This window comes from Pan troglodytes, chromosome 8, assembly GCF_028858775.2.
Source record: "Pan troglodytes isolate AG18354 chromosome 8, NHGRI_mPanTro3-v2.0_pri, whole genome shotgun sequence".
NCBI lineage: Eukaryota > Metazoa > Chordata > Mammalia > Primates > Hominidae > Pan > Pan troglodytes.
In genome coordinates, this window is record NC_072406.2 from 47,289,140 (window position 1) to 47,310,446 (window position 21,307).

At 38.8% G+C, this 21,307-nt stretch overlaps 1 protein-coding gene across 27 annotated transcripts in view; it reads right to left on the minus strand.

Moving 5' to 3' along the window:
* PARD3 (par-3 family cell polarity regulator) overlaps positions 1-21,307 on the minus strand; it is a 708,800-nt gene that overhangs the window by 231,165 nt on the left and 456,328 nt on the right. For 15 of the 27 annotated variants that reach the window (XM_001145290.7, XM_001144818.7, XM_001144902.7 and 12 more), the window contains 3 exons: positions 20,585-20,755; positions 9,489-9,639; positions 3,158-3,347 (listed from right to left, as the gene is read on the minus strand). In XM_001145290.7, coding sequence (XP_001145290.6) covers positions 3,158-3,347; positions 9,489-9,639; positions 20,585-20,755 — 512 coding nt within the window. Of the gene's footprint in view, positions 1-3,157; positions 3,348-9,479; positions 9,640-20,584; positions 20,756-21,307 lie in introns of all 27 variants that reach the window. The other 12 variants (XM_001145133.7, XM_009458240.5, XM_016962987.4 and 9 more) reach the window with 1 other exon arrangement.

Genomic DNA, 21,307 nt, shown 5'->3' on the forward strand with positions numbered 1-21,307 from the left:
CTGGCCAGGTGAGAGAACATCCCTCTACAGCTAACTGAGCACACTAAAAATGCCCAGGGCTCCTTCCACTGTCAGCTGAATTTATGACAGTCTTCCTCATGTTTCTGATGGAAGCAAGCTTTTCCAACCCTTTATGGCCTTATAAGAACTATCATCCATACTAGTAAAAAAACAGTCAACCTTTGGATGTACATCAGAAATTTAGTTGCAGTTTACTGTGCATGAAATGAGAGTTGGCTCTTAAAGAGCTATGGTAAAAGTTTGAAAAGTAAGATAGCAGGCAAAAGCCCTGCCACTGGGTAGGGTGACTTGAAATGTTTTGAGCTCATTATGTATTAAATATGCTCAATAAAGAGAATAGTTGTCTCATTCACTTAAAAAGCTAACGAGAGAATTCAGCAACCTAAGGTGAAAGCCCCATGTAAATTGCTAACTACTAAACAAGTCAGTCATCACCCAATGAAGACTATCTCAAATTATCAAACACAAATTATGATGACAGACATCTACCCTCAGATGCCCCTTCACATACTACTGTGCTTAGGTGTAGATGGCTTATATGATGAGAGCACATACACCCAAGTGAAAAAACACACTTCTAAAAGTAAAAAATCAAAACCCATATGATAAGTAATACGACACAATCTTGCAACAGCAAACTCTAAATAATATATTTCCAATAATTCTTTTATATATTGTCAGTGGATCTCTTCAGTCACTCTGCACATGCTAACCAATTCTTTTTACCTCTTCTAGAATAATTTAAAACTTCAACTCCCTACTTGGGAGGCTGAGGCAGGAGAATGGTGTGAACCTGGGAGGCGGAGCTTGCAGTGAGCCAAGATCGAGCCACTGCACTCCAGCCTGGGCAACAGAGCGAGACTCCGTCTCAAAACAAAAACAAAAACAAAACAAAAAAAACCTCAACTCCAATACTGCACCAAACTCGTAAACAGAATGCATATGAAATACAGTGTTAGTAGAAATAAATTGTTGGTAAAAGATTTTTCAAAGAAATACAAATTGTCACTGCCAATCTCGCCTGAAAACCACATATTGGTGCACCTTTAATTTTATATCCTCTAAAATTATGTTACCATGAAGATTAGAATTTGCTGTTATTTCCTTTCCCCCAGAAACACATTATTAATGTTCTCTCAATTAATGGATTGAAAATAGTACATTCTATAAGTAAACAAGTAAGTTTAGCCATTTGACATAGCCTTCGACAACTGTGCAGTGAACTACATATAAAATTTAAAATGTCAAATGAGTTTGTGCATTAGTAAGAGTCTTAAATAACTAAATATTCTTAAATTATGACAAAATTAATTCTTCCCTATCAATATTCCCATTAAACTTATTTCAGACACAATAAACAGTACACTGGAATATTTAACAAGTTAGATTGCAGGAATGACAGCTGATTCTTTAAAGAATGTAACCATATCCTGACCCCTAATGTTATTAAAATTCCAGTTATTAATCCTGTCTTATTGGCCTTTTGTTTTCATAGCATTTTCATCAAGGATTAGGGAAGATATTGTCAGGCTGGAAAAGCTTGCATTTTCTGCTGTGATTCAGAACAGCTGGCATTCTTGTTTGGATAACCCTTCATTCATATTATTTTCTTTGCCCCACATTCCCCACAGCAAAATTATACAAGTCCTCACCATTTTGCAAATCCCCCTTAGGGAAATTAATGCCACAATCTATCCCTTCTCGTTATTTATCTATTTTTACTAATATACTGCTTTATAAGGCCCCAAAGACTATGACCACCTCCACAATTTCTCATCATGGTAGAGATTTAAAGGCTTTTGTCCCTAAGATGAACACTGCGTCTATCTAATCCTTGCTTTCTGTGTTGTTGCTACTTTCATTTTCAGAAAGAGATATGAGACACAGCAGTCAATGTAACACCATCTGCAGATTTCAAATGGGTTTTTACTTTATATTGTAGTCTTCCCTTCTATGTTTAATCAAAAACCTCATTCAAAGATGGGCCATTATCATGCAGGTTTGAGGGTAGTTCTATTTTTAAATCCTGTGCTTTCAAAAAGAGAATTTAAAAAGAAAGAAATGAAAAGCTAGAGATGAACTTTTCAAGGTCCCAAATAAGAGGTGTGATTTATTCCAAGAGAACATCTTCATAATTAACAGATAAATGCACTGTATTTTGTGTGTTCATGTGGAGAGTCAGGGAAGAGGATTGGGGGAGTGGTTCACTTTGTTAAGATCATCACTAAAAATGGTAACGCAAATAAATGCCAGTCCCCCAGACACCTCCTATCTAATATTTAATGTTGACACAAGCCAGAAAAACAGTAGGAAGCAGGAATGGCTAAGTGGTGAAGGAACAACACCATAACATTTAAATATGATTTTGCTGATATATTCATAAAAGACCCCAGAGAAAGGGCAATGAGAAAATTCTGGTACAATACTTCACATGGTTTGTGTTAATTATCACTACAACCTTGCGAGGTCGCCCCAAGAGGAACTTTGCTTTTGCTTATTGATGTATATAATTACTAGGCATAAACATTAAGGCACACATCCACCTTCATGAGCCACACATTGGCTCAGTAGTATCAAATGCTTTCTTCTATTTTGAAAGACACAGGAAAGAAAATAGCAGGGAGTGCCCCAGAAGTCACTATGTTAAAAGCAATTACAAAGCATTTTAAACAGTATGGTTATAGCACTCTGAAAAAAAAAAAAAAACACTTTAAAAAAAGCCTCCTCCCACTCTTAGAACACATCAACTCTTAGTTTTGCAAAATTATCTAATTGTTGCCATCAATTTAGGGAGTTGCCAAGAATTTATTTATTTAATTGAAAAACAATGCATCAAATTAACACAGATGTGAAATAAATCATAAAGTGAAAGTGAAAAACAAATGAGCACGGTTTTTTGATTGGTAGTAGTTTTGTCATTGTTTTGGTTATATTACTAACTATAGCTCTTGAAGGCTAAAACAATTAAATTTACAGAGTTCGGGTATAATCTTTTATTATAAGAGTGATAAGTATATAAAAACCATGAAGATAGAGCTATTAAAAAAATGATTAACTGTATTTAGCAGTAAGCCACTTAAACATAAAATGGGACTGTAATTAATTCATGTTTTCCAACCCTGGACGATGAGCTTACCAGTCGGCTGAATCACTGATTGCAGCCTTGGCCCAAGTACCAGCATCTGCCGTCACAAACCCCACATCATCATGGGAGCTGGAAGAGGACTGGTCAGAGAGATGTGGAGGAAGCACTGGCAACCTGTCATCTTCTATAATGACAGTGTCATCTTGGGGCATATTCACTGTAGGGGACAGCTGGTATTTACCTGTCCAGTGAAAAAAGAAGAAGAGAAAATTCTAGACATCGATCAAAGTGTTACATCTATTAATTTTAATACTTTGCTATATTAGTAAAAGTCTAACTTTCCACATATCTGCTCAACCTGGTAGAACAAAACAGAATTTAGCACATTTATTTTTTATAAATCATTGTCAAACAGAGACCTTGAGTCTATTACTACCTCTGACGCTACAACTATATAGCTCAGGGCAATGCATGCAATTTTTCTGGTTTGAAGTTTCCTAAAGCCAAAGATACTCTCTCAAATGTCTTCGAATGTGAAAATGCTACACGCATTCTAAACTGTGAATGTCCTTTGAAAAATTACCAGGAAATTTACAAAGAAGCCCCACTAACTTGCATTGTTTATTCATTCATTCATTGAGCAACTGCTGCAGAGCAGGTACTGCAAGACACAGTCTCTGTCCTTAAAGGACGTATGCCCTAGTGAAGGAGAAAGAATTACAAGCAGTGATAATTGTATGGTGGTGTAGAGATGAGTCCAAAGCCATTCACTTGTGTTGTAATTGCCTGGGTTACTGGGGGTAGGAAGTGCTGGAAATCTTGGCAAAAGTTAACATCAGAATTAGGTTTTAAATGGTCAATATGATCTTTTCTGCCAGAAGAAATGATGATATTTATTTTAGATAGCAACAACATCATTATTAAATGCATGATGGAGAAAAGCCCATGATGCAGTCAAGTGACACTTAAAAGATGTGTATTACCGGAAACAAAGCCTAGAAAAGGAGAGATACCTGGAGTGATCTTGATGCAAAAAATTAGGATCTGAGTGGCCAGAGGTTTTTCAGGCCATGACTGAGGATGTTGGGATGGCATACACAAGCGTGAAGGATTTTTAAAAGTCTGTATTGTATTGTTCTAGACATTTCAGCAAAGGAGCAAAATTTATTTAAATTGCTACATCTTTTCAGGATAACCCACAAAAAGTAAACTTGCTGGGGATTTCAACTGCATTCCTCATTTAACATCAACTACACTATTGTAGTAATACTGTAAGTTCACTGAAACCCCTTCTCAGCATGTTACCAAGAAAAACTTTCTCTTTGATTTCAAATGCACCCATTTTGACAAACTATGAAAATTAACAGCTTATATAAATGCTAATGATAAAAATGTAAATCCAATTTAATACTTAGCCATTTCCCTTACCTGAATTCAAATTACTCATTTATTTCTAATACAGTATTAGAATGTTAGGATAGAAACCTGTTCAGCAAAAGTGTCATTCATCAATAAGGTGGGACTTTCTGGCACTATTAGCCAAGAAATATTTCCTTCTCAAGACATACTTTTTTCCTTCAAAGTATATAGAATTATAAAACCAGTTACCCCAATGGACAACTCACCACTGATGAGGCATGTCACAATATTAAATACCAAATACTCACACGGGCATAATTTATTAAAAGAAAATATTACAGTATAATCATAGTGCATTCATTTTTAAACACAAAATTAAAACTTCTGGTTTTACACAATATATTCTGAGAGATGGCCTAATAAGCAATATGGAACACTGAAAGGGGCATATGATTTTTTTTGTAATCTGTTGTTCTGAGTAGAAATATTATACCTTAACTGTTGTGATAAAATATTGTATACATAGATAAATGGCAAGAAATCTTCCTCATAGTAAGAAAATAATTTAGCATTATTTTTCTCACCCATGATTTGAAAGGCTCAATATTTCACAAGATTTGAAAACCCGTATTTTCCACTTCTTAACATGCTTGCCAGGAATATAGTTTTGGGTTATGGCTCCAAGATTATACCAGGGTAATGGACAGCTAAAAAACTTAACTACATATTCTACTAAGCTGCACCTAGACAACACAACGATCCCTTAATTATGTTTGCTAGTAGTTGGCACATCATAAATGTGAAACCTTCTATGACTTGAGAAGGCTTCAATTTATTTCTGATAGGTAAACTTTCCTCTATCTTCAACTAGTTAACTAGTGACCTACAAACTAAGTAAACTAGTCAGTATCTTGTAGAGGAGTGAAACAATGAAATACAAAATGTTTGTTCACTAAACATTTATTCGTTGGCAAATTTACATAGAAGGTAACACCGCACATGATACTAGAGGAAAACTGTGCCAGTGACATGACTCACAATAAAAACATTAATGTTCCATTTTTCTATGTCAAATTGCTAACAAGATAAAAATGTTCTAAATACGTCTTCTTAAACTCACCACATATATATGAATATACAAACTACTGAGATAAATTCTAAAATGGATACAACAGATTTCAGTTTTGTTTTAAAAAGAAAAATTATTCAGCTAAAAAAGTTGAGAAATAGTTAAAGTCCCAGGCTTACAAATGACAATGTGTGATGTCTTTTACGAAATGGACGTGCTGGTTAAATCAGTTATGCTGATTATCCTTGTTGCTGGTTTGTTTGTTTGTTTTTGTTTTTTTTTTTTTTTTGGATATGGAGTCTCACTCTGTTGCCCAGGCTGGAGTGCTGTGGTACGATTTCAGCTCAATGCAAGCTCTGCTTCCTGGGTTTAAGCGATTCTCCTGCCTCAGCCTCCCCAGTAGGTGGGACTACGGGTGTGCAACACAACATCCGGCTAATTTTTGTATTTTTCGTAGAGACAGGGTTTCACATGTTGGCCAGGCTGGTCTTGAACTCCTGACCTCAGGTGATCCACCTGCCTGGGCCTCCCAAAGTGCTGGGATTACAGGCATAAGCCACTGTGCCCAGCTGCCTTGTTGCTGTTTTTTATTGTTAGTTAAGAGAGACCAACCATTAGAAAAATGTTTAAGGCTTTTCAAAGGAAGAATCCTATGTAGGCAGCCCCACTACAGGTTACTTTCTGATGAATGTCCAGGACTATTACAAAATCCATGATTGTGGAAATTCTGTCAAAAGAGATGACAGAGAAATCTTGCCTTTGGTCACAATCCCGTCTGACCCCAACAAAAGCTAAGGAAATCCTAATCAGGTGTGACTCATGATAAAGAAAAACATGCATCCAAATTTTGGTTCAGAAGTACAGAAAGTGTGCAACTTCTGTCAAGTTAATTAATGTATTTGCTCCATAAATCCCCGACATATAAGGTAAGTTGGTTGGAGTATGTGGTTTGAAGGCTGTTTTCAAAGATTTAACGTCTTTGATTTTTTTAGTCACCATGGGTGCCAGGATAGAATAAGATCTGGAGACTTTCGAATAACTGCTTACAGATGTAGATAATTATAAATTGATACTAATAAAGAATGAAGATCTCAGCATTCCCCAGAGAGGGCTATTTTTAGAAAAAGGAAATAGCCAAAAACAAAGTAAAACAAAAAACATCATGGGATATCAGGACTTAGTTCCTCATCTGTTAAATGGGAAAGTGTGACTGATGACATCTGACATCCTTTCAACTCTAAAGGCTCTTCCTTTTGGGGTGTATCTTTTAAAAGCCTTTCACCAGGGATATGTTCACATAGGAATGCATCACAAAGCCTCAAAGCTCCGTTTAGCCTAGAGTCCTACATAGGGGATTACTCCATTTGAAAATTCAACCTGTTAACATAAAATTAATAACTCCCTAAGGTAATCAGCCAGAATTTCAATACAAAGTTCCTTCTGTATCATAGCAGATCATGAAGTAAATACCTCAACCTCCACTAATGTCTACAAAGGAGTGATTCCAAACATATAGAAGACAATCATTAACCAAACAGTCTGAGGAATATCCATGCGCCTAGATACCGTGCAAATCAATAAACACTGTTGTTATTGGTTTAGGCAAATGGAAATCCAAAGTCCTAATGTCTTTGGAACTATGGAATTCATGACTCAGAAAAACATAAATCCAAATTTTGGTTCAGAAACGGTGTGTTTTGTCAAGTTCCCTAATTTTTTTGTCTCATACCTCTCCTAATGCCTTGTTTGGGCATTCTCTTGCAAGGTAACGTCTTGAACAGGATTTCTAACTTTAAGTGCTAACTAATTTCACAAATTGCATTTGATTCTTATGGCCAAAGATACTAGAATAAGGACTGACAAAGAGTGAGGAATTTTCAAATTTGCAAAACACAAGATGAATCAAAATATGCATATATACTTGTCAGGGTAAAACTATTTAGAATCCCTAGTTTCCGGTACAAATTGTAAAAAATTATCTTAAGAAAACATCCAAACCATAAAAACATCAATTTAGCCTACCCTTATTAAATAGTAACGCATTTGTCACCCCCAGCCCAAAGTGGTAAAAGGGCATACACATCACAAAACACAGAACTGGGAGAGAAGTTACTGCCCTGGGGAAGCATCTGGAGTTTTAAGAGTTCAGTACATATCTAGCAGAAGGAAGAGGAAACAATGTCAACTATAACGCAAACCGAAGAGGACTAATGAAGCTGTAGCTAACAAAATCAGGGCAACAGACTAGGAAGAAAATGAATGACTCTTCAACTCATATATACAGCATTTCAAAAGGTCACTAGCTGAATTTAGGGATTTTTTTTTGGTTTGAGTTTTAGTTTTAGTTTTTCGCCTTCCTCTGAAGCATCAGGGATTGGAGGCAGGACGCAGGTTACAGGAACTGGTGGACCAATGGTCTGATTCAGTATGGCAAGTCCTATGTTCCTATAATAAAGGGGAAATTACAGCATATCACTTTGTGTGCACAAATATCTAGGGACACATGCACACACTCTCTCTCTCAAGGGGACTGAAATTTCATCAACAAAAAAATAATTTAACGAAGATAAAGATTTATACCAAAGCCAAGAAAGTACGGAAAATCCAACAGCAGTGAAGAGAGTGGTAAGTAATAAGCAAAGATTTAAAAGTGATAAACTATGTACAAAGCCTTTCACCTGACAGGTGTTCAACCCAACAGGTGTGGCACTCTTCCCTGACATTCACTTACGCCAAGCATGTAAAAAGAAAAATGTTGACAAAGTAACACCAGAAAGCTGGCTTGTCTAAGTTCCACATGTAACAAGATAAGAAATTACATATTCAGCAATTTTTCTAAACTAGAAAGCTAGAGAGATTAGAGGAAGAAAAACAGACAATTCTACTAGACATGTTTATGTATGTTTTTGATCATGCCCAGTAGAAAGTTCTTTGAAGGCAGAGATTGCTTCTTACTCATCTTTGTATCTACAGCAACAGTATATACACAATGTCTTGCCAATAGCAAGCTTTCCATAAACACCCACTGATGAATAAATTACTGTTTCAATGAGGCTCCATAATGGAAACTTGAATTGTATTAAATCTGCATTAAATGTACTCAAAATGGAGTTAAATTTAGGGTTTTACTTTAAATGAGAGCCTTGCAAAATATACCAGTAATAAAAGTGTTTTATGTCAGGTGTTATTTTAATCAAAATGGCTTCTTGTGTTTTAAATTTGAAAACTCGCAAGCTAATCGCAAGATGAGCAACTCAGTAAATCCAACCACTCCTGTGGCAAAGCAAGTCTTTATTAACTGGATCTGTTAGTAGAAAGCTGAACTGCTGCAAAGCAAGTGCTAATAACCTCATTACCCACTGGGGGCCATGCAGATAGGATGGTACTGAATCCAAACAAAGGATGCAGAAGACTAGTTTCGCGATTTTAAAACTAAAGCTTCAGAAAAGTAAAATACAATTAAAATACAGTAACATCCTATTAAATACAAACCAGATACATGTGAATATTTTATAAATGTGTGCACATATCTGTATATAAATATTTTTTCTCCCCCTCCAGGCAGTGCCACTGTGAATGATATGTAACTTTTGAATCCTTTTTGCCACAAGCCATTAAATTTTGATTTCTTTTTAAACATAGCTTCACATATTATCTCAAGTAAGTAAAGAATATCTTGATCACTAGAAAACATTTCCATATGATCCCTTTCTTTTTGGTTGCTTTGTCATGTTACAGGATCTAAAAGTCACTTAAATCAATGGATTGATTTACCTCTTCACATGAACACTTCCTGAATGATTTTAATAAACCTGTTCTCTTTTGTCTTGAAAACATTATTTTATTTACATTAATATTACACTAATATTACATTAATATTACACCAATAACCTCTCAGTAAACCAATGAAAGCATCAAAATAAGATGTGATAAACAGAGTTTTACCTGACTCACCCATTATCCTACTGAGGGCAGCATTTCTGCTGGGTGATTCATCAAGCCCCTCAATCCCACTGTAGAGGGAATGGGAAATTCTTCGTTCTCTATCATCCAACGCTGTTTCAATGGGCAGCTCAGGTCCAGGGGGGCTCCCAGGTGACTTCAGCTACAGAGTAACGGGTATGGGGGCAAACAAAAATCAGTACCTGGAGGCCCATTAGCAGCATGGGAGAATTATAACAACTTGCCCGAGGCCTGTATCCAACTGGGTACCAAATGAACTAGAACTTTTCACCCTGTACCAAAATAATTTGTGATGACAGCTCTGCCTAATGACCAACTTTCTGTGCCACTTTATACCATGCCTCCCATGAAGTTCTGTCAGATTTCAACCACTGGAGGAAAAATATGTATATTTAAGGCTTTTTAAAAATCAGAGCTTGTTGTTTATTTTTCCAATTTGACTGTTAGTGTCTGTTTAAGTCAATTTAAGTTACAGTGTAATTCAAAATTCTTTACTAGATGTTACTCTATAAAAGGCGCACTTGATCAGAATGGAAGCTGCAATTTAGCTATAGGTCTTATACTTATGGTATGTAAATACATCTAACAATTAGCACACATTTTTCCATGTGTGCTGGTGGAATTATTACCTACTCTACAAGACCTAAAGATATCAGCTCAGGTGTCTTGAACAACACACTGATTTTAAATTCCTCCTGCTAGAAATTAAGAATAATCATGGTATTATCTTTACTGTAATGTTTAAGTACAAGATAGTAGCTGCAATAATCACTTCAGTAGTGTACAGAACAATATGAAAATCGGGACCAAATATTCTAATAAAGCACACAAAGATAGCAGGATTTCAAAAACATATACAATCTAATAAATAAGCAATGAATGTATGTCAATTTCGTTGACAATAAATTAAAATGTATCGGGCATTTCTTAAAACAGCTAGCTGTGTCTAATAAGTCATATTTTACATAAAAATAATATGAGTAAGAAATTCATGTTAGTAAGGCCTTCAAACAAATCTGTTTTAATGAAGAACATTTAACTACAATCCTCATAACGCAGACTGTGAGGTTCACCACAAGGACTGGTATCTCATGATGCTTTGGTGTTAGACAGACAGGAAGGGCCAATGTGGGGGAGTGGGCAGGAGGGCAGCATCACACAGCACAGCAGGAGAGAAGGCGCTCCTCTCACACATGAAACCACAACTGTCGCACTTCCTTCAGCTGAACAAATTATTATTACCGTTAGAAGCTATCATCTGTTTAATATAAATGAGATATTTAATGAAGTTTCGAATTGTAGACTTATCTCTCCCAGTTTGATAAGCACTGGGGAGATTTAATGCATTGAAGGGTCAACACAATTACAATTGGAGGCACGTCAAACTGCAGGAGAATAATAAACTTGCAGCTCTAGTGAATTAGACTCAATAAGGTTTAAATTGTGAAACGAGGATTTGTTTTATTAGGTTTTTTTTTTTAAATTGTAGATTACAACTGACAGCTTTACTGAAAAGTAAATTAAATATTCAAGGTCTCTGATGTAAAGAAATAAAAGAACAGTTTCTAAAAGAATGTAATGCCTAAATTCCAAGAGACTCTGGGAAAGTTAAAAAAAAAAAAAAAAGCTAATAAAACGAATACTCTATACCATTAAGAACAAGTATGGTTTTTAAATTAACACACACACTAAAAAGTATACCTATATAAAGCCTTGCTATATAAGACTCTATAAACAAATTCTGTTTACTATACAATAATTTATCAAAAGACAGACAACATATCCCCAAGGTTGCCTGAAAAATGTATTTAATTGAACTGCATAATGCTGCAATTTTCTACATGATAAAACCTTTATAAAACTTCTTCTTGAGAAATCCCTAAATATCCCAAAAGGCTATTTTAAAATTTTATAAAGCCAAATAAAAATTCCATTAAAAAGGAGTACATGCAGGTTTTCTAGAGAAAAACAGTAAGACGTCTGTTCAGAAAAAAACCAAGCACTTGAACATTTTCATAGGAAAGATTCTCCACCTCCCCTACCTCTCTACCCATATTTAATTTGCATCTCAAAAGACAGATTTAAATGAAGACATCAATAGTTGACTACATAAATATTTAACAGAAGATACAATGGCTTTTAATTTCTTTTAAAAAAAACTGATTGGGGTTACAGTTTTATTTTAAATCTTTTGATGATTTTTTGTTGTTGCAAGAACACCAGCTTAGGAAACAGAAATGTGTCAGAGGGGGTACCAGCGGCACTGAGGAAGAGAGGCAACCCCAGTGGTCCTGGGAGAATGGCTGGCCTCTGCTCCCCCAGCTGCTCTCACGCCCTTGCAGGCTCCTTATATTAAAACCTTATTAAAATTAAGCTTCGGTTGGGCACAGTGGCTCACGCCTGTAATCCCAGCACTTTGGAAGGCCGAGGCGGGTGGATCATGAGGTCAGGAGTTCAAGACCAACATGGTGAAACACCAAATATACTAAAAATACAAAAATTAGCCGGGTGTGGTGGCGGGCACCTGTAATCCCAGCTACTCGGGAGGCTGAGGCAGAGAATTGCTTGAACCCAGGAGGCAGAGGTTGCAGTGAGCCGAGATCACGCCACTGCACTCCAGCCTGGGCAACAGAGAGACTCCATCTTGGCGGTGGGGGGGTGGTGGTGGAATTAAGCTTCATTAGAAGAAGAAACCAAAGTAAGCACAACTGCGATTTTCATTTTGCTGTCTATTTGTGGTTTAATGTGCAAAAATTTTCTTGACTCCAACTAAATACAGTCCCCTGTAGCAGTGGCTGTTTAGCCCCTCAGTTCCATCCCAAGGAAAGTCTTTCTACCTATTAAAGAACAAAAATAGCCTTAGGTTGCGGCAAGATAACCCACACTCGGTAGGAGTGTAAAGTGATACAGTCTTCTGCTACAGTAACTTGGAAATATATTACCACAGGGCAAAAAAAAATCTTATTTTTAACTCTTTGAACAGGACTTTATTTCATGTTGTGGTCACTATCCCAAAGGAAATAATAAGCTAAGTGAATAATGAAAATTCATGTGAATTTATCTGTGGGGTTTAATAAAATCTCCGTTTGTTGTGAGTATGCATTAGCAAGTCAAATAGTGTCTTTCACCTAAAGAAAACGTATCCCACCATCTCCACTACAAACACTGAAAAGTTCGTATTGGAATGGCCTTAACCCCCTTCAACAAACCTAAAACTGGATTCTCACTGGTGATTGGCAAGATCATATTATTCAATATTTCAGTTTTTTTTAAGCATATTGTATTTTATCCCCAATGCCTAGCGTAGAGCAGGCACTGGTGGAATAATTAGATTAATAAATTCATTCCTAAAAGTGAGTGAGTCATAATTTCCTTAAAACACACCACATTATGTGGAAATAGGCTGTTAAAACTGAGGACATGCCATGATGTTGATATTAAAAGACATTTAACCTAGATTACAAATATACATTCTGGAAAATATTAGCTTCCAGAGGACAGGTGAACATAAAGCAACTAATGAAAAGACAGATTTTAGTTTTGGAGGAGAGTGAAGGAAGATTTAGAGCACAGTTTCACATTCTCTTTTCAAACAGGACCACATTTATTTTCCTTCACATCCCCATGAGGGCAATGGCAAGAACCAGAAATGTGAGATGAGCTCCTCAGGCCAGCACATGGCAGAACCAGAATTTCACCGATTACATCAGATTGGAAAGCCCATGCTTTTATTGTACACTACTTCCCAACGCAACTGGGATATAAAGTGCCTGAACAACACAATCACAGTCAATTAGATCCACTCACTTGTGTAAGAGAAACAGACATTTTGCTTCTAAATTACTTTGCCACCTATGTTGGCCTTGCAGCCATTAAAGCAAATCATTTGACCTCTTTGCATTTATTTCTTAATAGAGAAAATGAAGAGATTCATAAATGATACCTTAGGCCCCTTTCCTATTCTAATATACCTTTCTCATTCTAAGAGGGTTAAGCCTAGAGAAAAAATTCATTTTAAAGAAGTCCTTGATGACTAAATCCCCCAATATGAGGTCTAAGACAGAAAGCTCACCTGGCGATATTCTCTACTGGCACTAAGAAAAAGCTTTACATAAAATCACTTCTAACATGGATATAATAAAATGCCTGGAAGCTATGTTAAATTACAGTAATTTCTACAAATATTAATGTCCTTAAAATATTTAAAACTCAGCATAATTCTCATATAGAGGCTATTTTCAACACTCAAGGAATGATGCCTGGCATTTACTTCCATTCCCCTCCAGTCTCGTTTAAAAATCTTCAACAGAGTGTCAACAGCTTTCTCCACTGTAAAGTTACTCTTTTTTGCTCCCCTCTCCCCTCTCCCCTCTCCCTCCACTTTCCACGGTCTCCCTCTGATGCCCAGCCGAGGCTGGACTGTACTGCCGCCATCTCGGCTCACTGCAACCTCCCTGCCTGATTCTCCTGCCTCAGCCTGCGGAGTGCCTGGGATTGCAGGCACGCGCCGCCACGCCTGACTGGTTTTTGTATTTTTTGGTGGAGACAGGGTTTCGCCATGTTGGCCGGGCTGGTCTCCAGCGCCTGACCGCGAGTGATCTGCCCGCTTGGGCCTCCCGAGGTGCCGGGATTGCAGACGGAGTCTCGCTCACTCAGTGCTCAATCTTGCCCAGGCTGGAGTGCAGTGGCGTGATCTCGGTTCGCTACAATCTCCACCTCCCAGCCGCCTGCCTTGGCCTCCCAAAATGCCGAGATTGCAGCCTCTGCCCGGCCGCGACCCCATCTGGGAAGTGAGGAGCCTCTCGGCCTGGCCGCCCATCATCTGGGATGTGACGAGCCCCTCTGCCCCGCTGCCCAGTCTGGGAAGTGAGGAGCGCCTCTTCCCGGCCGCCATCCCGTCTAGGAAGTGAGGAGCGTCTCTGCCCGGCCGCCCATCATCTGACATGTGGGGAGCGCCTCTGCCCCGCCGCCCCGTCTGGGATGTGAGGAGTGTCTCTGCCCGGCCCGCCCCGTCTGAGAAGTGAGGAGCCCCTCCACCCGGCAGCTGCCCCGTCTGGGAAGTGAGGAGCCCCTCCGCCCGGCAGCTGCCCCGTCTGGGAAGTGGGGGGCAGCCCGCGCCTGGCTAGCCGCCCCGTCCGGGAGGGAGGTAGGGGGCGCATCTGCCTGGCCGCCACCCCGTCCGGGAGGTGTACCCAACAGCTCATTGAGAACCGGCCATGATGACGATGGCAGTTTTGTCGAGTAGAAAAGGGGGAAATGTGGGGAAAAGAAAGAGATCAGATATTTACTGTGTCTGTGTAGAAAGAAGTAGACATAGGAGACTCCATTTTGTCCTGTACTAAGAAAAATTCTTCTGCCTTGGGATGCTGTTAATCTATAACCTTACCCCCAACCCCCTGCTCTCTGAAACATGTGCTGTGTCAACTCAGGGTTAAATGGATTAAGGGCTGTGCAAGATGTGCTTTGTTAAACAGATGCTTGAAGGCAGCATGCTCCTTAAGAGTCATCACCACTCCCTAATCTCAAGTACCCAGGGACACAAACACTGCGGAAGGCCGCAGGGCCCTCTGCCTAGGAAAACCAGAGACCCTTGTTCACATGTTTATCTGCTGACCTTCCCTCCACTATTGTCCTATGACCCTGCCAAATCCCCCTCTCCGAGAAACACCCAAGAATGATCAATAAATAAATAAATAAATAAATAAAAAATAAAAGTCTTCAACAAATGTGTCCTTTGAGGTAAGTGAAAACAATTTTTCTCTTCTTACTTTGTGTATTCCAAAACTGAAACGATGGAAAAGAATGCAGGGACTCAGTTTTTCTCTAAAAAAGTGAAATCATCCTTTAAGGGCTTTAAACAATGAGAAGCCATCTCTTTTTCTTTGAAGAAAGAAAAAAGAAAACAAACAATGATGGCTTATACAATGTTTTTAAGTGTAGTTAGATAAAACCATTAGATCTAAGAAAAGAAGGAAAGCAAAGGAAATAAAAATTACTGCCCTCAAAATCATTTTGTTTGCCTTGTCTGAGGGTGACTTTGGAATTTCAGTTTCTAATACTAACAAGACCTGTCTTTCTTCAAAAAAAAAAAAAAAAAAAAGCCAGATGGTAGCAGGCACCTGCAGTCCCTGGCTAACACGGTGAAACCCCATCTCTACTAAAAAATACAAAAAATTAGCTGGGCGTGGTGGCGGGCACCTGTAGTCCCAGCTACTTGGGAGGCTGAGGCAGGAGAATGGTGTGAACCCGGGAGGCGGAGCTTGCAGTGAGCCGAGATCGCGCCACTGCACTCCAGCCTGAGCAACACAGCGAGACTCTGTCTAAAAAAAAAAAAAAAAAAAAAGCCAGACTCTCCAGGGTTGCTCTTCGTCATTCAGCCTGTGCTGATGTGTCAGGCCTGGGTTGGATAACAGCAAAGGATACACAGGAAAGTGGTAGATGGACCAAGCCCTGGCAGTCTCAGAATCCACAATTCCAGCAAAAGAAAATCAAAGAGGAAACCATGATAGTGTGACAGCTGCTGGGTGAAGGGGAGTACACGGGGCTATGAAAATGCTTTGGAAGAGAAAATGGAAAATGAAAGACTGCGTTAAGTCTTTGCTAGGATGAGGGGCAGACAGACTCAAGTGGAAGACCTAGATGTGTAAAAGAGCATCCCATGTCTGAGAAATTACCAGAAACACTGAGTAGCTAGAGCAGAGGTGCTGCAGGGGCTGTAGGGCACCGATGACAATCAGGCATGTCCCAGTGGTCCCCATGATGGAGACTGGTTGATGTTGGAGACGTGGAAAGCCTCTGAAGGGATTTCAGCAGGGACTGACGTGATTAATGTGTTCTGTAGAAAAATCTGCCTGACTGCAGTGCAGAGAATGGATTGAGGGAGAAAGCCTGATTGCAGATAAACCCCTCAGGGAGCTGCAGCAGTGAGCCTGGTGAGAGGATGAGGTCTGAACTCAGGCAGTGGGAGAGGGGAGAGAGGGGAGCGGCTGAAGTAAGACAGATTCTAGGCCAGGCGCAGTGGCTCACAGGCGTAATTCCAGCACTTTAGGAAGCTGAGGCCAAAGGATTACTTGAGCCCAGGAGTTTAAAACCAACCTGGGCAACATAGTGAGATCCCATCTTTAAAGAAAAATTAGTTGGGTGTGGTGGTGCATGCCTGTGGTCCCAGCTACTAGGGAGACAGGTGGCAGGATTGCTTGAGCATGGGAAGTCGAGGCTACAGTGAGCCGGGACTATACCACTGCACTCTAGCCTAGGTGACAGAGCGAGAGAGCAAGACTCTGTCTCCAAAAAAGAAAAGAGGGAAATTCTAGAGGTAGAAGCAACAGGCAACAGGGATAGGGACAGCATTTGAGAGGTCAAGGGTGACCCCAGATCTCTGCCTTCTACAACAGAAAGAATGTGGTGCCTTGTGAATTAGGTGCCCATAAGACATACCAGGAAATATCTCCCTAGGCAGGTGGACAGAGGGATCTGGTGCCAGAGTGGACCTGTGAGCTGGAAAGAGGATGATAGTATTCATCCTAACAAGTGGTTTCAGGCGGTAAGGGAGTGGAGATCAGCTAGGGAGCAAGAGCAGAGTAAAAACAAACAGACCTGGTGGGGCGCAGTGGCTCACGCCTGTAATTCCAGCACTTTGGGAGGCCAATGTGGGCAGATCACAAGGTCAGGATTTTGAGACCAGCCTGACCAACATGGTGAAACCCCATCTCTACCAAAAATACAAAAAATTAGCTGGGCATGGTGCACACCTGTAATCTCAGCTACTCACGAGGCTGAGGCTAGAGAATCACTTGAACCTGGGAGGCGGAGGTTGCAGTGAGCCGAGGTCACGCCACTGCACTCCAGTCTAGGCAACAGAGCAACACTCCGTCTCAAAAAAACAAAAACAAAAAAAACAGACAACAGACCCAGAGGAACTTTGAGAGACAGGAATAATGAAAGAACAGGCAGAAAAGAGGAACCCTTAGAGAAGACCCGGAGTACGGTAGCAGAAAACTAGAGAGAGTACATAGGAGACACTTTGAGAATGACATAGTGCCTGCAGATTCCTGGAAGGCTAAGCAAAATAGGCTAAGAAATAGCTCCCAGAGAATGTCTCCAATGTGCCCTGTCGCGACTAATGTTAGGGAAATACAGGGCTTTAACATAATACCTAGTGAAGGGAGCTGACAAATAAATTTAAAGAAAACATATTGGACCAGGTGAGGTGGCTCATGCCTGAAATCTCAGCACTTTGGCAAGCTGAGGCCAGGAGTTGGAGAACAGCCTGGACAACATAGCAAGACCGTGTCTCTACAAAAATGAAAAATAAAGAAGACATATTAAGATAATACACAGCACTTCCATGTATAAGAGAAAGAAAAATGTGACAAAGAACAGAAGATTTTCTTTTACACATTCTTACCTTCCCTAACTAGAAATTAAATATGCAAACCTTGGATTTAAAGATGAGATAGCAAAATACAGTTTTCTGATTGGCAAAGACTGGACTATACAGCTGATTAAAAGACCTAGAAAGAAAACTCAGCACATTATTTTGGCTTGAGATTTGTTCAGGACAGCATGATGCCCTGTGCTTATATCAATATTTACTGTAACATAATTTACACATACCCTCCCAGTGTGCAAAGGAGAAGGTTTTCCTAAGGTAATGCATAAGTACAACAGCTGAAAAATCATGTCTTATGCCTTACTGGAAGCTGAATTGAGATCTTCTGTCTTCATGTAATTCTTTAGTTAAACCCTATCAATACAAAAGGGTTCTTGCTAGTATTACAAAGATAGCACAGCACTCATAAGATTTTTTGATATAATTGCTTTATAAGCTTATGCGGTCCTAAGAAATAGTAATAACCAGCAATGTATGAAAATGATACCATAAGGAATATTGAATATTAAAGTCTATTACTGTCTACTGCAGCTGTTTCCTTACTTAAATCATATTCATTCACAAAAATTCATATGGAGAAGTGAATAAGACACAGAGATATTTCAGGGGGATTCCAATTTCACATCTCTTACAGGACAAGAGGGAATAAAATCAGTGCTTTTATCAAAACATTTTCAGGCAGGTACAGGTTTACTTTGTCACTATTTGGGGGGAACAATAGGGAATAATCTGAATCAGATAAAAGCAGAACACTGATCTTCAGTTCATTTCTGCATTTTAAGTCCTCCTGTAGCATTCAATGTTTTCTGTGAAGGAAAACATTGAGAAGGTGTTAAAAATTTTAATTGGTCTCTAAAAGACTAAGGTGATATGTTGTCCAGTAGAATGCATGCCATCTGTCTTATTCACTGCTATGTCCTCAGGATCTAACACATTTTCTGATACACATAAGATGCTCAATAAATATCTGTGGAATGAAAACTGTCCTGTGTAATGGGAAAGTATTCAGGTGGCCAAAATAAAAAGGCCTAAAAGAGAATGATATGTTTTGTAAACTTACAGTTGAGACGTTTTCATATAGTGCTTTGTGGGACTTAAGTTAAAAGATCAGCTAATGATTTTGCAATGAGTAAAAACTATTATTCCATCAGTCCAGGAGGGATAGAAAAGAGAAAAAAATATCAGTCCAGCATCCTACTGTGAGGGATTAGCTTTTATATTTATCTTATATAAATGAATGTTTGTATGTCCCACTCTTCTCCATTCTGAGATTTTTTAGTTAAGGTTATGTTGTTCTCTTGATATCACAATTAATTTGTTGATTACTGTTAACTCATTCTACATTTGGCAAATAAAAACAACAAAATAATTCAGTGGTCAGTGATCTTTCAGAATACGTCACCTCTATATTGACTACCAACTGAGCTCGAGAGTATACTTTCTTTGTAAAATATGCTTGTATCATAGGTTCAGATGAGTGGTCACTGCAACCTGAAAAGTGTGCTTTATATGTTTATTAAACAGAAGTTTAAAAATTAAGAAAAACACTTAAACAACTTAGGTACAATTTTCAGTTTGTATTATTTGCTAATCATTTTATCTTAGTTGATTTGATCTTAAAATGTGGGAATCTGAGCATTGATTTAAGAAAAACTTCACATTTTCCACAGCTCATTTTGCACATGGGCAAGTCTGACCTATTTTCTACAGTTGGCACATAATTTATAATGGATCCATGAAATTTAGCTTTTTTCAAGCTCCAATATTATCAAGGCAACATATAATTTATTTTTAACTTTCAAATGTCCTATTATACAACAAAGTATGTTTTTCCATATTTGGGAAAATAGATGATCCTACCCTTCAAGAGAGGATGCCCTGTGTCCTCCTCACCCCTAATTCCAAACTGCAACATACATTTAGAACAAGCAGAGTATAATACAATACAGATCACTGAAAAAGGAGGCATTCTAAGAGAACAGACTCAGTCCCACAGAGAAAGAGAAAATGGGGACTGAGGAAAGAGAGGGAGGTATACGCTATTGATAATCTCACAAGAGAACACCATCATCTAAGAAAGCCAGACTGTGGGCCAGGTGCTATGGCGCGTGCCTGTAATCCCAGGACTTTGGCAGACTGAGGCAGGAGAATCCCTTGAGCCCAGAAGATGGAGGCTGCAGCGAGCTGTGACCACAACACTGAACTCCAGCATGGTCAACACAGTGAGATCCTGTCTCAAATAAAAAAGAAAGGACAGGGAAGGAAAGACTGTTCCCTACTAGGGGCTTTGTAGGAGGCATCCCATTTTAGATAAACAAATGAATAAGCAACTGTTTCTCTGCATGATTCACCTCCCAGGTATAACTCTGCCAACTAGAAGAGAAACTGTTGGCTCTGAGAAGGAAGATGTGACCCTGATTTCAAGAAAAAATTCAGCTAAAGGGGCTTTTGAGATCCCAGTGTTTCCTGCTGAGTTGGCAATAGGAGTATTAATGTCCACTTAGGAATATGTTGATCACAAGAATTAAGAACACAAACCACAATCCACCTACAAAATAATAAAACTACAATAAGCAAAGATAATTTATGGTCTTTTGATGTAAGGTCCTGGAACCTAATACCCTTTGCCCAAAATTAGGACAGAAATGTAGTTTATTCACAATTTTAGATACTGGCGCTTTTTTGCATTTCTTACCTCATTGCACTTGCTTATTCTCCTTGCAACAATAAGCTGGATCATTCCTCGTTTATTGCCTTCAGTAGACATAGACCTTCTTAGGGTTTCCATGGCATCTTGGTTTGTCTTGCCCAACAGGGATTCTCCATTTACTGCTATCAGTTGATCATTCACCCGAAGCCTTCCATCCTGGGAAGAAAACAGGTAAAAATAAGTGCTATTAAACAGACTGCTATAAAAGAAGTAGCTTTTCCTTTAGTTAATAAATAAAATAAAAACAAAGCAAAAAAAAAAAGTGGGGAGCTTTAATCCTAATGGATTATGCCCAATTGAACGCTGGCATAATAACGTCTAAGCAGCTATTGTAGCCTGTGTCTATTTCAATCATTTATACATTTGTAAATCAAGTCATTATCATAATCTGTTTACCAAAATAGCATACTAATTCAAAGGACACAAAGTGATTACTTTCCTGCTTCCACAAACACCCATAGAGGTTATTTAGAAACCAAGACATGTAAAAGCTCAAGGCTATTAGACAGTTGCAGAGAACTGTCCCCTTAACAAATGGCCAGGAAATTTTCTCTAGGCTGAGAAATAGAGTAAGTGACCCACAAACAGGGGAGGGGAGGGGAAAGATTAACGTCTACTATACGCCCATTCTGTGACAGGACCTATGCCAAGTCTTTGCATTGATTAACTTCATTTAACTAGCATGTCAATGGGTTGTATGTTCTGTGA